Source organism: Tursiops truncatus, chromosome 20 (assembly GCF_011762595.2).
Source record: "Tursiops truncatus isolate mTurTru1 chromosome 20, mTurTru1.mat.Y, whole genome shotgun sequence".
In the NCBI taxonomy this organism is placed as follows: domain Eukaryota; kingdom Metazoa; phylum Chordata; class Mammalia; order Artiodactyla; family Delphinidae; genus Tursiops; species Tursiops truncatus.
Genome location: NC_047053.1, coordinates 14375231 through 14393220, shown reverse-complemented (window position 1 = coordinate 14393220; position 17990 = coordinate 14375231). Strand labels below are relative to the sequence as shown.

Here is a 17990-nt window from a genome sequence, read left to right as displayed (position 1 = left end):
GTACAAAAATAAAGACAAAAAGTATGTGGTATCTTTGATAAATACTTGGTATCAAATACTTGGCATCACATTGATTGTATCTTTTACAATATTACTTTGAGTGTTACATTATTTTTTTTTTATAGCAAAACAAATTTTTTTTTAAGTGTCTTTCTCATGTAGGATGACTTTTTAGGAACATCCAACAATTTCAACTCAGATATGAAGTACGATCTTGACTTCCCAGGTTAGAGCATATAAATATGTGGAGTTTCTGCTATGAATCCTCAAACTCTACAAAATAGAAACAGACCCACCCTCAGGCCAACCTTAATCTTTGAGTGAACCTGAGCTGAGTCACTTCGTACCAAGAATGCACTCCAACAGTCACAACCCACAACTGATTTTCTATTTTAAATTTCTTGCACTCACACATTCATGTCACTGAGGCCCAACTTGCCACTGAAGTGTTTTCCAACATCACAGCCAAACCATACAGCCTAGAAATAGAGGAAAGAAGAAGAAAGAAGTCAACATAAGTTCTTCCTATTACACCAAAAAAGTTGGAAGGAAAGGTTTTAACTCCTATGCAGAAGACAAAGAAACAATACCAACCTCTCCATCTTTGATGGAGGCAGCAACCATCTTTTTCAATAAGTCAATGGGCTGGTTGTTATATAGAGTTTTCCTCCCTCCAACCATGTTGCTTAAGTAGTCCACCGTGTAAAGTTTGCTGTACTTGTGGTGGGGCCGAGGGTCATTCACTAAACAAATCTATTGAGATCAAGAACATGTTGATTAGAACATAAAACCAGGAGTGTCAAGCAAGATACAGACCTCTCCTTTAAGTTCATATATTTGTTATCAAGCTTAGCGCCTCTGCCTACAAGAACAAGCATTACACATTGTTAAATGAGAAACAAAAGGTGGCAAGGTCATGTGAGAGAGGTCCCTGTATATTCTAATTAGTATAAGGGACATATTTGGGAGTTGCAACAACCTGTTTCTCCTACTGGCAGGAATCACCCCAAAACTAATTCTGCAGAATTGTGTGCACTGAGTAAGGCAAGATGGCAATTCACGAGTCCATCACTACAAGACCTCTGCTCTCAAGTTACCAGAAAGGCTCAACATCTGGCAGTACCACAACTGAGTTGGGACTCCAATCATAAAACAACGCCATGTGCTTTTAAGACGGTCAAGATGCCAATGAAGAAGGGGCTCTAGTCATCTTGCTAGGCAGGTGGAGAAGCCCTGAAGTGAGCGGGAAAAACGAGGATGGGACACTGCTCCCTTCTGCAAGAGAGTCCCGAGAGGGGCCCACAGTAGAGTGATGCTCTGAACCCATGGTAAGAAACACCCAGTATACTTTTATTGTCTTCGCACCTGAGAATGACTCAGGGCCCAAATCAGGGGAGCATATGGGAATTAAACTGACTGCTGGCCCATAGTTAGAAAAATCTCTGAAGAGGAGCACTGGGGATCCTAATATGACCAACTGAATTGGTACATAAAATACCTCAGAGGAAGGAGGAAAAATTGTGTTTAGTGTCTAGTTTGATGACCATGCATGGGAACCCAGGAATCGTGTATTCTTTCTTGTAGTCAACAGGCATTTGAAAGTAAACAGCCAGTGGCTGCCAGTGCCAGTCTCCAACCTTATCTTCCATATTGAAGAGTGGCTTGACATGTTCCTTGTAAAACTTCAAGGGTGTTATGGGGCCAATCTTCTGATAGTTTTTATCTTTGTCTCGATACTCCCAGGTAAACGTCTCTGGTGGATTACCCAAACAGATGCACACCACTCTGAATATCTGGAAAAAAGGAGGACAGATGAGCGATGGCTAGGGAGAAGCAGTATTTTTTACCTCTTCATTTTCTTCTAGCTTCGGAAACACAAGAAATCAGTGGCTAAGTTCAAGCCAGAAATTTCACAGGAAATCTAATATTGCTCCAAAAATTGGAAGGTTGATGTCCAGGATTTGATATCAGCTATTTAAGAGTTCTTAAATAAACACTGTGAACAATACAATTCTGAAATGTTAATATTTAGTGCTTAGGATTTGCGCTGCAAGTTAAACTTCCTTAGCAAAGAAATCACTCACTACTGATACACAACAAGACCTGGTTGCTGCTCTGCTGATTATATTTCTTATTTTTTTAAATTTTTTTTTTTCCGGTACGCGGGCCTCTCACTGTTGTGGCCTCTCCCGTTACGGAGCACAGGCTCCGACGTGCAGGTTCAGTGGCCATGGCTCACGGGCCCAGCCGCTCCGCGGCATGTGGGATCTTCCCGGACCGGGGCACAAACCTGCGTTCCCTGCATCGGCAGGCGGACTCTCAACCACTGCGCCACCAGGGAAGCCCTGCTGATTATATTTTAAGTAACAAATAATTACATACATTTTATGGATTTCCTTCCCTTTATGCTTCTAGGTTTTGCTTTGATTGTGACAGGGGTCTCTACTCGCAGAAAACTCATTAACTTTTTGGTGGAGCTTAGATAACGATGTCTATTAAAATTATTATTAGAACAAGACTAAATTTAGTAGTAAGGTACCAGTTTTTGGGTTGTGAGACCTAAACATACTATCCAATGATGTCATAAAACCTTCCATTAGCATTATTACAATCCAAGGATATTTCAATGTTTTATATTATTTTCATCTTATAGAAAGACAAAAATAGAAGTATAGAGACATACCTTCCTCTTCTGTATCAAATTTGCTTTATCTTTTAAAAAATACACACTACGATCTGCTTCTTCTTTCTCCACCCCAGGCACCACCCTAATCCAATCTTATTACCTGTATTATTTGCTCCATACATTTGTATTGATATACTCCAATACAGTCAAAAGAAACGGATCCTGTATTTATTAAGTGTGACTATTTTGCGCTAGATACTATATATCTGCTAGGTTAACTTAATTCTCACAGAACTCTCTCAAGGCATAATTTCCCCTCCTTTTTCTTTTCTTCCCCCAAAAGAGATTGAGACTCAAAGAAACTAAGTAACCTACTTAAGATCACATAGCTAGTAACTGGCAGAACCATGGTCTAAACTGACGTCACACACTGTCCAAAAAAAAAAAGTATTGCTCCATTGGTACAGGGTTTAAAACAAAAAAGGGAACATTTATTGACTGTTTTCTGTGCTGTACTACAATTTTTAAATATCATATCTCTCAATCCTCTAAAAAAAAATGGTAGGTATTGTTCACATTTTACAGATAAGGAAACCAAGGCTCAGGGAAATAAATAGCTTGACTGAAGTCCTAAAGCCAATAAATCGCAAAATTAGGATTTGAACCCAGGTCTGACCTCAGCACTATTTCTATAACACCATGAATTAAGCATTTATCGTTTACTGTAACTTTCTGAGTTTCCTATAACCTGTCTCTTACAAAAGGTCATAAACTTCTCAAGGATAAGGACCAGGTCATAGATATTTTGTATCTCCTATAGCATCTAGCACTATATCTGACCTAGATATGATAAATGATGTGAACACTGTTCCACTCTCCACCACAGGATGAATAATTTCAGAAGTACCACCCTTTCTTCAAGTCACTTCTTTGTTGAAGATTCAATAATGCTTTCCTATTACCTCCCATAACAAATCTAAACTCCATGACCTGATCTACTTGTCTTCTTTTTTTTACTTTGGCATAACATACATTCAACAGGTATGCAAAGTGCACTAATCTTACATATACAGCTCAGTTCAATTTTTTACATAGGTATACACCCATGTAACCACCATTCAAATCAATATACAGAATATTTCCAGGGTCCCAAAGGTTCCCTAGCTCCCTTCTAATCAATAACCACACCTTCCCCAAGGTAAGCATCATTTTTTTTGTTTAAGCATCATTTTGGCTTATATAACCACTGATTATTTTTGCCTGTTCTTTAATTTCATATAAATGGAATCACACAGCATATTCTTTGCTGTGTATGGCAACCTCTGTTGACATAATGCCTGTAAGATTCACTCATGGTGCTGTGGGTATCACTAATTTGTCTTTACTGCTGTGTTTTCAGTGTAGGGTTATCTATAAAGCAGCTAAGAATATTTTTATCCAAACGGTTTTCCAGGGGCTTGAAGGAATTTACATACTCTCCAGCAAAGGAAGGGAGTTCCAGTGGTTCTAACAATACATTCTTGCCGAGCCTGGCACTGTATTTTTAATTTTAGCCATTTTGGTGGGTGAGTAATGGTATCCCCAATGTGGCTTTAGCTTGCATTTCTCTGATGAACACGGCTGGATTTTAAAGGCTCTCTGTAACTTCACCCAACCTTATTTCCCATCACGGAGCCTGCTCACCCGTCAGGCCTGTCTATGTCTCTCCTTACTGTCCACTCAATGCACTCAGCTTGCTGTCACCTTCATAACTTTACTGTCTCTTCTGTTCCTCAAAACCCAATCCTACTCCCATGCTATAAAACTCAGTGCAGGGAATTCCCTGGCGGTTCAGTGGCTAAGACTCCACACTTTCACTGCCGAGGGCCCGAGTTCAATCCCTGGTCAGAGGACTAAGACCCCGCAAGCCATGTGGCACAGCCAAAAAACAAAAATTAAAAAAAAAAAAAAAAAGCTCAGTGCAGGATGACCCTTTTCCAGAAAGTTTTCACTAATTAAATTTTTATGTCAGAAGTATTCAGAGAAGGGAGAAATTAGTGTGAGCTAGAAAAATTAACATTTGATTCCATAGTGTCATTTGTGTTTCTCTACTGTCTCCCCTGCTAGACTTAATCTACCAGGGACAGAAACTAGACCTTAGACGTATCCCAACAAACACTAGAAGAACCACATTAAAAACAGTTTTCTTAAATTAAAAGTTCTTCTCCAGTGACTGGTGTAAAACTTAAATTTAGGAGTTCAAACTGGGCAGACCCTAAAAGCAGAACAAAAGGGAAGGCTTAGAGAATAAAACAAAGCTATAGCCTGTAAGAAATAAACCTTTCCTTCCCCTCCTCTCCTTGGACCCCAACTCTGGAGAACTCTGCTGTCCTTAACCTGATAGACCCCACCCTCTTCCCTCACTTTACCCTCCACTCCCTTCAGAAATGTTGGCTCCTGCCTCTGCTCTAGAAAGAATCACCAGAGAATGATCTATGACGGCCTGATTTCTTAACACGCCCAACCCCACCACTTTCAGCCAGAAAGACCACTTAAGGAGCTTAGTTTTTGACACTCCTTAGCTGTACATTAGTAGTTGTTTTGAGTAGCCAGGACTTCTCCCAACTGACCTTTAGGTAAATTCATTAGATACCCCAGTCCCTATCGGGCTTTAGGGAACACACGTCCAAGATCCCCCAATTCTGAATCGGCATCCATATGTTATCATCAGCCACTGAAATTGTATTTATCTCTCTTCATCATCTCCAGTGCATCATCTCCAGTGCATTCATTCTAGGCCTCAAAAAGCCTTGGGACAGACTGGAACCTGATACCAAGACTCAAACTTATTCTCTGAACCAAAGCTAGAAAACTAGATGTAGGCCTGCCTATGACATTAGGCCTATAATTAAGGATAAAAAGACTCTTAATTCATGTGTTATTTTGGAAGACAGAGCCTGACTCTACCATCTTAACAGAAACAGATTAGCCTACAGATGAAGTTATGTTTGCCTTTCATTTTATGTTTTGTTTCCCAAGAGAGAATCTTCCTTTACTAGGATTTACTTTGTGTTTTATAAGCCTGAACAGCTGCTCCTTAAACCACCTCTTTTTTTTTTTTTTTTTTTTGCGGTACGCGGGCCTCTCACCGCTGTGGCCTCTCCCGTTGTGGAGCACAGGCTCCGGACGCACAGGCTCAGCAGCCATGGCTCACGGGCCCAGCCACTCCGCAGCATGTGGAATCTTCCCGGACCGGGACACGAACCCGTGTCCCCTGCATCGGCAGGCGGACTCTCAACCACTGCGCCACCAGGGAAGCCCCACCTCTCTTCTAATGTTGTATCATTCTCAGGTTGGTTTCTAGTACAGAAAAGCAGCAGCAGGGTATCACATTAGCAACTGTAATTGAGCTAATCTAGCCATGGACTAATGAGCTCTGTCTGGGATTCATAAGGACCAGAGAGTCGTTTTGTATTTGCTCAGCACCAAGGCCACAAATGGCACCTTTCATCATGAGGACATTGGTAACTAAAGACAATGACAGTGAAAGTATATAATCAGAACATGTTTAAATAAAGAAGGTTTTATAGACTTAAATGATGTGTATTTTTAACTAGTAATCATTGTCACATGTGTATGAACATTTTATATGGAGTCATCTTGATTAATTCTCAGTCACCCAAGGGTGGTTTATTCAGTTCAGTTAGGCTCTGGCCAAAAAAAGGAGGCTAGGGCTAGGCCTAATGAAGATTTAAGACAACTAAGTGAATTTCTGTTTACTTTTAAACACATTCTAAATATAAATGAGTGTTTTACACTATAATTTACATATACCTCATTATGCATTTGACTCCCTATCTAAAGTAAAAAGTGTTAAATCATTCCTTCCTTCTCCCCAAAAATGCATTGAAGGAAACCTGCATTTTAGTTATCTAAATGAATTCTACGATTAATCTTTTTGGAATACAAATACTTATGCCCTACTGCATATGATTTATAAATCTGAAGTTTTATCAAAGGTACACATAAGGCATGAATGAGGATAAGGGTGACATCTCTTTCTCTTGGATTTTAGTAAAACTGTAATTTGAGACATGTTGCTTTGTTTACCATGACTATAATTATCCAAAGCCATTCAGATTCAAGTCAGTTTATAACACTTTGGAAGGAATATTTGGCTCCAAGTCAACTAACAATAGTTAAACAAGCTCTAATTTTTAAAAACTCTCCAAAGTATAGTCTCCAGGGCCCCTGCTGATACTACATTTCTTGATAAGAGACTGCTGTTCTGAAATAATATTCCCGGTTCCCAAAGTACAAAGCTGGCAGTGAGCTTTGGATATCTGAGTCTGCTCTCTGGTGGGCAACTTGGGAGTGTCACCTGTTTCTCACAAGATGCACTTGGTATTCAGGACAAAAAAAGATACTGGACGCTGAACACAAGTCATTATGCAGAACTGAATACTGGTAAATAATAAAACCAGGAAAGGGAATGGAAAAAAGAAAAAGGACACAGAAAGCATGAAATACAGGACATAGGGAAAGAATGTGTAACCCCAATTTAAAGACAAATGATGTGGGATGGAGTCAATTCCTATACCCATGGCTAAACTGGAGACAGACATCAAGTGAGAGGAGGAAGGCAGGATGCAATAGTTGAGAGTCAGTCATGAATACTTAGAAGGGTGAGAGTTGAAAGCCAGCTACAGGCAGACGCAGAATGGAGGAAACTGTAATAATTAGAAATGTTAGAATGGGAAGGTAGTGCAATGGTAACAACCAAGCTACCTGAAATGGAGCAAAATTGGTAAAGCTAAAAGATTTCAGTGCTTGGAATGATTACTGCAGAAGTGACAGAATATTAGAATCTTCATTTGTATTTACAATACTGTATTGCCTAGTAAAGTCTAAAGCACTGTAGAAATATTACTTACTTCTATTGTTATAAAAACACAAAGCTACAGTGCCATTAAGAAATCACCTACTCTGACTTTTTAGTTTCACTGATGGAGAAATTAGGCTCATAGGTAAAATGACCTATTGATCACAGAGTAGAATGACTGCAAGGACACAAAAGTGGTCAAAGAATATAGCTGAACTTTGAAGAAAGTTCAGTGCTAATGGTAAATGAACCAGTTACAAGAGGGAAGGCGTAGAGACCTTAGTGACTGCTGATAAAGCAGAGAAAGGAGAGAGAAGACAGCTCTCTACTGCTTTCTGGTGGGGAATGAAAGAAAGGCAAGGATCTGTTTTAAAAACAAAAATCTTACCTGTGCCTGCAAAAGCAGGCAGAGAAGGAGATACTTTCTGGAGGCACCAAATATATTTTCAGGCAGGGAAAGACATAAAAAGGTACACTTAAGGGGTATGTGCCCTTCTGTGATGTTAAGGAAAATGAGGTCATACAGATGATAACTAAGAGTCAAATGATCATCTTGAGACTCCTTCTAGAGTGGTGGCTGAATCAAAGAAATAGTTAGAAATTCAGACTCTCTAGTCCCACCCAGACCTACTGAATCAATCTGCACTTTAACAAGATCCTCAGGGGATTCAACTGTACATTAAAGTTCGAAAGCACTACTTTAGAGCACATTTATTCTTTCCCTCCTCCAAAACCCTGCTTCTTCAATTACTGCTTCTCTCATTCGCATCTGCTATCCCTTACCACACACAGGTTTCCTCATCACTGCCAAAAAGCCCTCTCTCCTATCTGTAAGCCCTCCCACTTCAGACACCATACATCACTCCAATTCTTCCCTCTTCCTTGTCCTCCACATCAGCAAGTCCTGACAGTTTCACTTCCAAGATACACCCCCAAATGTATTCATTTCTCTTAATCCTCACTCTCATCAATCTGGTCAGAACCACTAGGATATCTCATCTATACAACCACAAGAGCCTCCTAACTGGTCTCCCTACCTCCTCTCCCACTGTTTTACCATCCATTCTCAAAACAGCCAGAGTGTCATATTTTTAAAACAAAAATTAAACCATGTCACTCCTCAGCTTAAATTCCCTGGTGCCTAGCTCACTTAGAATAAAATGCAATATCCTTACCATGGCTCACAGGTGCTATATTAGCCGGTTCTCATTTCCTCTGAAATCTATTCCAGCCATTCCCACTCTCTTTCCAAGCTCGAATCACACTGCCTTCTTTCTGTTCCTCAAAAATACCAAGCTTCCTCCTGTCTTAGGGCTTTTGCACCCACTGTCTCCTCAGCCTGCTATGCTCTATGTCCAGATCTCTGAATGGATGGATTCTTCCTGCTATTCATATCTCAGCACATATTTGACCTCAGAAAGGCCTTTTTAGTTTTTTGGCTGTGCCACGTCTTGCAGGATCTTAGTTCCCTGACCAGAGATTGAACCCCGGGGCCACAGCTGTAAAAGCCAAGCCCTAACACTGGACTGCCAGGGAGCCTTTCTTAACCACCCTATCAATCACCACATTCTATGTTCTTCAGAGTACATATCACATCAGATTGTTTATTTACTTGTGTATCGTCTGTCTCCCTCCACTAGTATGTAAAATCCATGTGAGCAGGGACCAGGTCTGTTTCAGTCATCACTGCCCCCACAGTGCTTAGAACATGCTTAGTATTTAGTAGGTACTCAATGAATACTTATGGAATGAATGCGTATCAACTTCTCTCCTCCGCACTGCCGAGCTTCTTGAAACTCCCTGCCTCTCCGTGCCGTGGTCTCACTCCTCTCCACCTAGCTCCTTCCCTTCTCCATTCCACACACCCCTACTCAGGAATCAGCAGCCTTTCCTCAGTCCTCAGAGTCTCTGGCCTGTCTGCAGCATCTGACACTGATGACCAGCACCTACATCACACAGTTCTGGCACTCACTTTTATAGAAATAGAAGTTTTATGGAAACGGATTATTTTCCAGAATTCTTTACTCAGACCTATTCTATCCTTCCATTCTCCCTCAGGAATTTCAAAAATTCGCAAGGCTTCAGCCAACTGTACTAGCATCACTATCACTTTTCTAGATCATTTTCTTTCCTGAACTTTGGAATTATTTCCATATGCTTGAAACCCATTTCCAACTGGACAGTGCCTTGGGACTAGGCACTCTGAAGTCAGTATTTCTCCTCTTCACGGTGGCCTCTGAAAAGAGCTTCTCTTACTGACGTGTGCGACCCACAGCAGCATTCTCCCAGTTGCCAGGCTTAAAACCTTAAAGTCATTTGTAATGATGAACGCTTGGCAGATACGTTGCCAAGTGCTACGGATTTTTCCTCTGAGATGTCTCACATTTCTCTCACTTCCATTTCTATCTTCACTATCCTCGTTCAGGCCAAATTAGTACCACCTGGACTGCTGCAGCTTCTAACTGCTCTTCCTACCTCTCTTCCTTCCAGTTTCACCTATTTAACTAACAATCGCCTGAAGTGCAGCTTTACTTCAAAAGGGAAATGCAATTTGTGAATATAATCTATTTCCTTTAAGAACCTCAAGGGAAAGGTTAGTCCCCTATTCAGTGTCAGAAATGTCCTCTACGACTATCAAAATAATAATTCCTTTCCTCTTCCAGAATCCAAAAGAGAAGACCATATTAGAAAATGTGACTTCTTAGCAGCAGTGGCTCTTAAGCCAGAATCACCTGAGAAGCTTTTTTTTTTTTTTTTTTTTTTTTTTTTTGCGGTACACGGGCCTTTCACTGTTGTAGCCTCTCCCGTTGCGGAGCACAGGCTCCGGACGCGCAGGCTCAGCGGCCATGGCTCACGGGCCCAGCTGCTCCGTGGCATGTGGGATCTTCCCAGACCGGGGCACGAACCCGTGTCCCCTGCATCGGCAGGTAGACTCTCAACCACTGCGCCACCAGGGAAGCCCACCTGAGAAGCTTTTAATGGTACAGATGCCACAATTCGACAAATGCCAAAACAAAATTCACCAGGAAAACAATAAGAGAACAATGAGATGGGGCTAACTCTACAAACACTAAAACACTGTAAATAGCTTCAGTAACTAAAATACAGAGTTACTGGCAGATGAATAAACACACTAAACGAACAGAATTGCATGCCTGGAGACTTTAGAAATGATAGATGGCATCTCAAATTAAGGGGTAGGGAGAGGATGGACTATTTGAAAAGATGTGGGTCAACTGGGTAGCCTTGAGAGGAAAAAAGTTAGATCCATACCTCATACCCTATGCCAGGATAAATTCTAAATGGATCAGAGATTCAAACACAAAAATCAAACCTATAAGTACTAGAAGAAAAATTTTTTGAGAAAAGCTTTTCTAATTAAAAACCATAAAAAATTTCAAATTTGACTATATATAAGTAAAAAATTCTGCATAGGGCTTTCCTGGTGGCACAGTGGTTGAGAATCTGCCTACTAATGCAGGGGACATGGGTTCGAGCCCTGGTCTGGGAGGATCCCACATGCCGTGGAGCAACTAGGCCCGTGAGCCACAACTACTGAGCCTGCATGTCTGGAGCCCGTGCTTCACAACAAGAGAGGCCGTGATAGTGAGAGGCCCGTGCACCGCGATGAAGAGTGGGCCCTGCTTGCCACAACTAGAGAAAGCCCTCGCACAGAAACGAAGACCCAACACAGCAAAAATAAATAATAAAATTAATTAATAAACTCCTACCCTCAACATCTTCTTAAAAAAAAAAAAATTCTGCATAGCAAAAAAAAAGCATATCACAGAGAAGCAACAAACTAAGAAAAAAATTTTGCATCTCATATCACAATGGGCTAATTTCTGTAACATTTAAGGAATACCTAGAAATTGATAAAAGACCAAGAAAAAAAACAAGGATAAGAATACATAGTTCACAGAACAGATGCTTAGCCCCACTCAAAGTAAGAAAATATAAATTAAAATTACAATGAGACAGTTTATCTATCAGACTGTTTACCTGTCAACTGTGTACCTTATCAGATCGGTAAGGATCCGATTGTTTGATAAATGCACTGCCTTGATAAATCTAAAGGGAAACAGGTTCTGTTAGATATTGCTGATGAGAGCGTAAACTGATAGACCCTCCAAAGAGGTTAATTTGGCATTATATATCAAAATTACAAATGTATATTCTCCCTGACTCAAAAATTCTATTTCTATTATGTTTTTTAAAAAAGAAATCTCTGGGGCTTCCCTGGTGGCGCAGTGGTTGAGAGTCCGCCTGCCAATGCAGGGGACGCGGGTTCGTGCCCCGGTCCGGGAAGATCCCACATGCCGCGGAGCGGCTGCGCCTGTGAGCCATGACCGCTGAGCCTGCGCGTCCGGAGCCTGTGCTCCGCGACGGGAGAGGCCACAGCGCTGAGAGGCCCGCGTACCACAAAAAAAAAAAAAAAAAAAAAGAAATCTCTGGAAGGATGACTAACAGCTAATAACAAAAACTAATAAAACTAATTTGGGGGTACATGGTAATTGGAAGGATGGAGAATAGGGTGAGAAGACTTCTCACTGTATATCTTCTTCTATTTTGGATATTTATGCTAAGTGAAATGTCAGACAGAAAAATACTGTATGATATCACTTACATGTGGAATCTAAAAGATACAACAAACTAGTGAATGTAACAAAAAAAAACAGACTCACAGATACAGAGAACAAACAAGTGATTACCAGTGTATGTGGGGGGAGGGGCAATATAGGGACAGAGAGTGGGAGGCACAAACTAATGGGTGTAAGACAAGCTCAAGGATGCACTGTACAACATGGGGGATATAGCCAATATCTTATAATAACTGTAAATGGAAAGTAACCTTTAAAAATTGTATTAAAAGAAACTATAGGCTTTAGAGAAAGACAAAGAAAATGAAAAAAACAAGTTATAAAACAGTGTATAGGATCCCTTTTTAAAGCTATTTTTATATGATCTTAAATGAAAAAAATATGGAAGAAAATGCACCAGAGTGTTAGCAGTGATAACCTTTGGCTCACAAGGACTTTCTATGTCATCCTTCCCTGTGTTAGTATGTAATTTCTTATATTTATAAAGTTTAAAAGCACAAGCATTATTCATGCTCCTGGTGTAACACTCAAAAGCCTCTAATGTGCAACAGGGTAGAATGATTAGCAAATGTAATTCAAATATGTTGTATGTTTCAAACTAAGAAGTTAATTGTTCAGTTGAAAAAATAAACGGGTATACCTCCAAAAGAAAGATAACTAGGCCCTAATCTCAAGGAAAATGACCTTGACCTTAGGTCTGAAGCAAGCCTAAGCCCATATATTGTTTTTCTGGTTTTTTTGAGGTACGCGGGCCTCTCACTCTTGTGGCCTCTTCCGTTGCAGAGCACAGGCTCCAGACGCACAGGCTCAGCGGCCATGGCTCACGGGCCCAGCCGCTCCGCGGCATGTGGGATCTTCCCGGACCGGGGCACGAACCCGTGTCCCCTGCATCGGCAGGCGGACTCTCAACCACTGTGCCACCAGGGAAGCCCCCATATATTGTTTTTAAGAGCTGAGAGCCACTGCTATAGAATTTCCTGAGTAAATCATAATGACTCCCTGTCTCTTCCTATGGCACTGATAAATATTGTTTCTGGTCTTTGTTTTATGTTTTGCTTTTTGTTTTGGTAGAGAATTGGTAGAGAATTTGGTAGAGAATACACTTAATAATCCTAAGGGAATCTGGAGGCTAAAAGAGAGTAGACACACTAAGAAAACACTACAACAGAAGTGACTACACTGGGGGCTTCCCTGGTGGCACAGTGGTTGAGAGTCCGCCTGCCGATGCAGGGGACACGGGTTCGTGCCCCGGTCCGGGAAGATCCCACATGCCGCGGAGCCAGATCTGCCTTGCCTGTCATCACAACAAACAATCTGCCTTTCTCTTCTCTTAGAAAGAATGCCTTTAGCATAAATACATTTCATTCAAAGCTATCTGAGCTTCATGGCTGTTAAGTCATCATTTTGATGTGCCTACAAGGCTAGGCAAAACATACGTACTAATTTGTGGCTTTAAAACCACAGCTAGACTCTTCATTACATAAGAGTCAGGTTAAATAAAGAATTATCTATGGGATGTAAAAATCTAAAGACCTATACCACACAGAATTCTGTAGTCAACAGTTTACCTAGAATCATTAAGTAAACAACTCTATTTATAAAACATCCATACTCAGGACTTGGTAAGGCAGTGGTGTACTATTTTTCCAAGGTTAAGAACAGGAGAAAAATGGTATGTGAAATATACCTGCCCTAATTCTTTTTTTTTTTTTTTTCTTTTGGCCGCACCACACCACATGTGGGATCCTAGTTCCCCAACAAGGGATCGAACCTGCGCCCCCTGCACTGGAAGTGCAGAGTCTTAACCACTGGACCACCAGGGAAGTGAACCTGCCCTAATTCTTATCAGCTAATCCCAGAGTCAGAACATGGATTTTAGACATATCATTTAAAAGATCATTAAAGCAAACATCTTAAGCCAACAGAATGCTTGTTTTTTGCAATAAGTATTATCTGAGCCTGTTTCCATGACTCTTTATAGAAACTTCATCCTTACTACACCCCACCATCTTACTATAATCATAAATAAAGGCAAATTATGCAGGAGATATGGCCTCAACAGGAGAGATCATTCCAAGGAGTAAGGGAAAAAACTAACATTTATTGGACCACTGCTATGTACCAGGCACTATGCCTTATACTCTTATACTTAATTCCTTATTTGATCCCCACAAAAATCCAATGAGAAATATATTTTAAACGCCAAACGGAATCTCCGACAGGTTAAGTATTTTATCCAAAATCTGTTAAGCTGTTAAGTGATATAGCCGGAACTGAAACCCATGTCCTACTCCAAAACCTATTTTCTTCTACTACAATCAGATACCTCTCTTAACAAAGAACACTTAAGGAGTAAATAAAGAGGTAAAAATGAGATAATTTAAATGTATCTAGCAAAATGAAACCTCTGTATTCATCCACCGAACAATATTTAAGAAATGAATATTGTATCAAGCTGGACGTGTTACACTTGAACAAATTGAGACTTCAGAGCTTCAGGAACCTGTCTCAGGTCACATGGCTGTTAAATGAGGAGATTAGATAGCCTGACTCCAGAGACCATGCTCTCGACTACACTATGCTGCCTCTCTAAAATTCAAAGGAAAACACGAGTGAAGCATTAATGTTGCGCACTGCAGTGAAAAAATTTAGGCCATCTTAATTCCATACAAACAGTCTTGAAAGGACTGTTAGTTGAGTGATTCCTAGTAATGGGCCCACTAGATGAAAAAGGGAAAGGTTTGTACTTTTCTCAAAGTGATTTCACAGTTTTATACATATTCATCTGGATTATAAATAGTATTTAATAATAAAGATTTTTAACTGCCTTGATAATAAATATTACTGCCTTATATCTAATGCTTTTTAAGTTTTCCAAAATGTTTTCACATACATTAATTTAACTGTTATAACCATTGATAGCTTCTCATCTTTATTCCTGTAGAATAAAACCAAAAGACCCGGCATCTACTTAAGATCCCTCACAGCTCTGCCTTTCTAGCTTAATTTACTACCAAACACACTCAGAAAATGTTATGTTTCAGCTACCCTGTTCTCTGAAGATTCCACCTTTGTTCATGCCACTGTACATGCAATTCCTGTTGTCTGGAATGGTTTTCCCAGTTACCCATCTGGTACATCTTTACTGCTCTTTCAAGAGCTGGTTCCAATATCTTCCCCATGAAACCGTCAGTTCACTGAATTAGTCACTCCCTCCTCTATGACCACCAAATCCTTTATAACACATCTCTAGCATAGGATTTATTATAATTATTCATGTGTTTCTTTTACCAAGAGATTGAGCTCCTTGAAAGTAGAGACCATGTCTTTCTCATCTTTGTATTCCCAGTGGCAAACTCATAGCACGTAGTCAATATTTATGAAATGAATAAGAGTGAATTATAGAATAATAAATTGGGAAATAGAAGATATAAGCCCCATACTAAACTGCAAAGTTTATACCTCAGCCTTTTCAGCTGTAAAATAAGTAATTTTCTTTCTTTTATTTTTTAAAGATTCTATACTTTATTTTTTATTTATTTATTTTTGGCTACATTGGGTCCTCGTTGCTGCACGCGAGCTTTCTGTAGTTGGGGCGAGCGGGGGATACTCTCTGTTGCGGTGTGTGGGCTTCTCATTGCAGTGGCTTCTCTTGTTGCGGAGCATGGGCTCTAGGCGTGCAGGTTTCAGTAGTTGTGGCACACGGGCTCAGTAGTTGTGGCTCGCAGGCTCTAGAGCACAGGCTCAGTAGTTGTGGCACACAGGCTTAGTTGCTCTGTGGCATGTGGGATCTTCCTGGACTAGGGCTCAAACCCGTGTCCCCTGCATTGGCAGGCAGATTCTTAACCAGTGCACCACCAGGGAAGCCGTTTTTTTTGGTTTTTTTTTTTTAATATTTACTTATTTATTTATTTTGGCTGCACCAGGTCTTAGTTGTGGCATGCAGGATATCTAGTTGTGGCATGCGGACTACTTAGTGGCGGCATGCATCTGGGATCTAGTTCCCTGACCAGGGCTTGAACCCAGGTCCCCCACATTGGGAGCTCAGGGTCTTACCCACTGGACCACCAGGGAAGTCCCTAAAATAAGTAATTTTCAATTCAATTCAACATTAACTACAATGACCACGCTTCCCAATCAATGTAACACATAGGAATATTCTGAGAGTTCTTTAGAAGGGACACAAAAAATCCAAATAATTGTTATTACCTCCTCCATCATGGCATCCTGTGTGGCTGAGATTTCTCCTTTGGTTGCGCCGCTGTGTACCAGGTTCCTTAATCGTATACAGAATTCTCTCATCTATGACAGAAACTTATTCAGTTACCCATATTCAACTATAAATGAGCCTAACAGACCAGTGCTAGCTCTATTTTGAAGTATAACTCAGCCAAGACCCTGGGCAAAGTTCATAAAAGCAAATGCATTTTTCCCCAACCAGTCCACTTAAACACAGAGCTAAAAACACTCTCCATAAGGAGAAAAGACATGGATCACTCCCCCAAAATACTAGATGGAACTGCTCCTGCTCTGCAACTGATCGCACCCTCTGTGATACATGTCTGGGGATGGGGAAAACATGTAATTCCATAATGCCATCACCCTCTGAAAAAGCAAGAGACAAGCTGGTTATGCCACTAAGTCACTCTAATAGACTTTAATTTACAATTTTACTGGTTGTCCATTTCTTCCCTGTAAAATCATTGTGACCATGGCTATGCCAACCCCCAATATACTTTTCATTTTTGTTGTTTTCAATTTTGAGAGATGCCAAAGATAAAGGTGAGTCATAAACCTAACCACCGTGCTAAAGAGAATCTTGCTCCCACCTGAAATGGAATCCAATGCTATACTATTTTTTTTTTTTCAATGCTATACTATTAATGACCTTTTAGCCTGTGGATAATAATCCCCAGTTTCCTGGGTGGAAAATAACCTACTTCTAATATTGAGGAAACACATTTACAGTTTATTTTAAAATGTAGTCTTTCTCCCAGGGATGACAAATCCAATTTTAGCCTCATAGATCAAGACAGCAGATTCTGGCAACTCCCAGTTCTTAAAAAAGATGTCTGGCTGGCAGAGCAGCATCCCTGTAGGATTCACAATCCTCCTTGGGAAAATGGGTTATGTAGAGAAGAGAGAATGATTCATTAAGGCAACTGAGGCAATAAAAAGCAGTTCAGTGACTACATCAAATGTTAAGTGAATGGATAAACTACACTGATATAGATTGGGGAAGCCGCAGAACTCTGCACGCTCTTTGAGGAAGTCTTCCAAAGAGTTCTTTTTGGTTTTACTAGAACATAAAGCTGCCCCAGGCCACCTCCACTAGAACCAAGTTAGCATGCTTGTGGCTGAGAATGGGACTTTCTTTCCTCAGTACCCATAAGAAAATATTAAAATCAATAGAAATAAAAGTGGGAGATTTTTAAAGAGAAGGGAAAAAACCACCCTAATCTCAATTATTTTTAAAGTTAATACGAGACTACATTGCCTTGGATAGACACTGAGTAGCTATCTTGTACATAGACTGTGTATACTGAAATGCCCAGGAATGTCCCTGGAAAATCAGTTAGGAGTTTTAAGGTAAGCATACTACATGCAATCCCACCCTGCTCCGTATGCTGTACCTTGTGATTCAGAATATCATTCATCCTTCTGGTTGCCTCTGTTGTATAAGATTCAGGGAAGCACTTCTTAGGGATAACACCATATTTTTCTAAAAGAAAACAAATTTTAATGTTCAATAAAGTAAACGTATACTCCAGTGACAGGAACCCTGGCAAAAATAACTATTGCTTTTTCAAATAGGCCATATTGGGCTTCCCTGGTGGTGCAGTGGTTGAGAGTCCGCCTGCCGATGCAGGGGACACGGGTTCGTGCCCCGGTCCGGGAAAAT

At 40.5% G+C, this 17990-nt stretch overlaps 1 protein-coding gene across 5 annotated transcripts in view; it reads right to left on the bottom strand.

Annotated features, from left to right (window-relative positions):
• BLMH (bleomycin hydrolase) overlaps positions 1-17990 on the bottom strand; it is a 48596-nt gene that overhangs the window by 24913 nt on the left and 5693 nt on the right. For all 5 annotated transcript variants that reach the window (XM_073797174.1, XM_019926965.2, XM_019926967.2 and 2 more), the window contains exons 5-9: positions 17722-17810; positions 16298-16390; positions 1638-1793; positions 595-753; positions 412-479 (exon numbers count right to left, since the gene is read on the bottom strand). In XM_073797174.1, coding sequence (XP_073653275.1) covers positions 412-479; positions 595-753; positions 1638-1793; positions 16298-16390; positions 17722-17810 — 565 coding nt within the window. The remainder of the gene's footprint in view (positions 1-411; positions 480-594; positions 754-1637; positions 1794-16297; positions 16391-17721; positions 17811-17990) is intronic.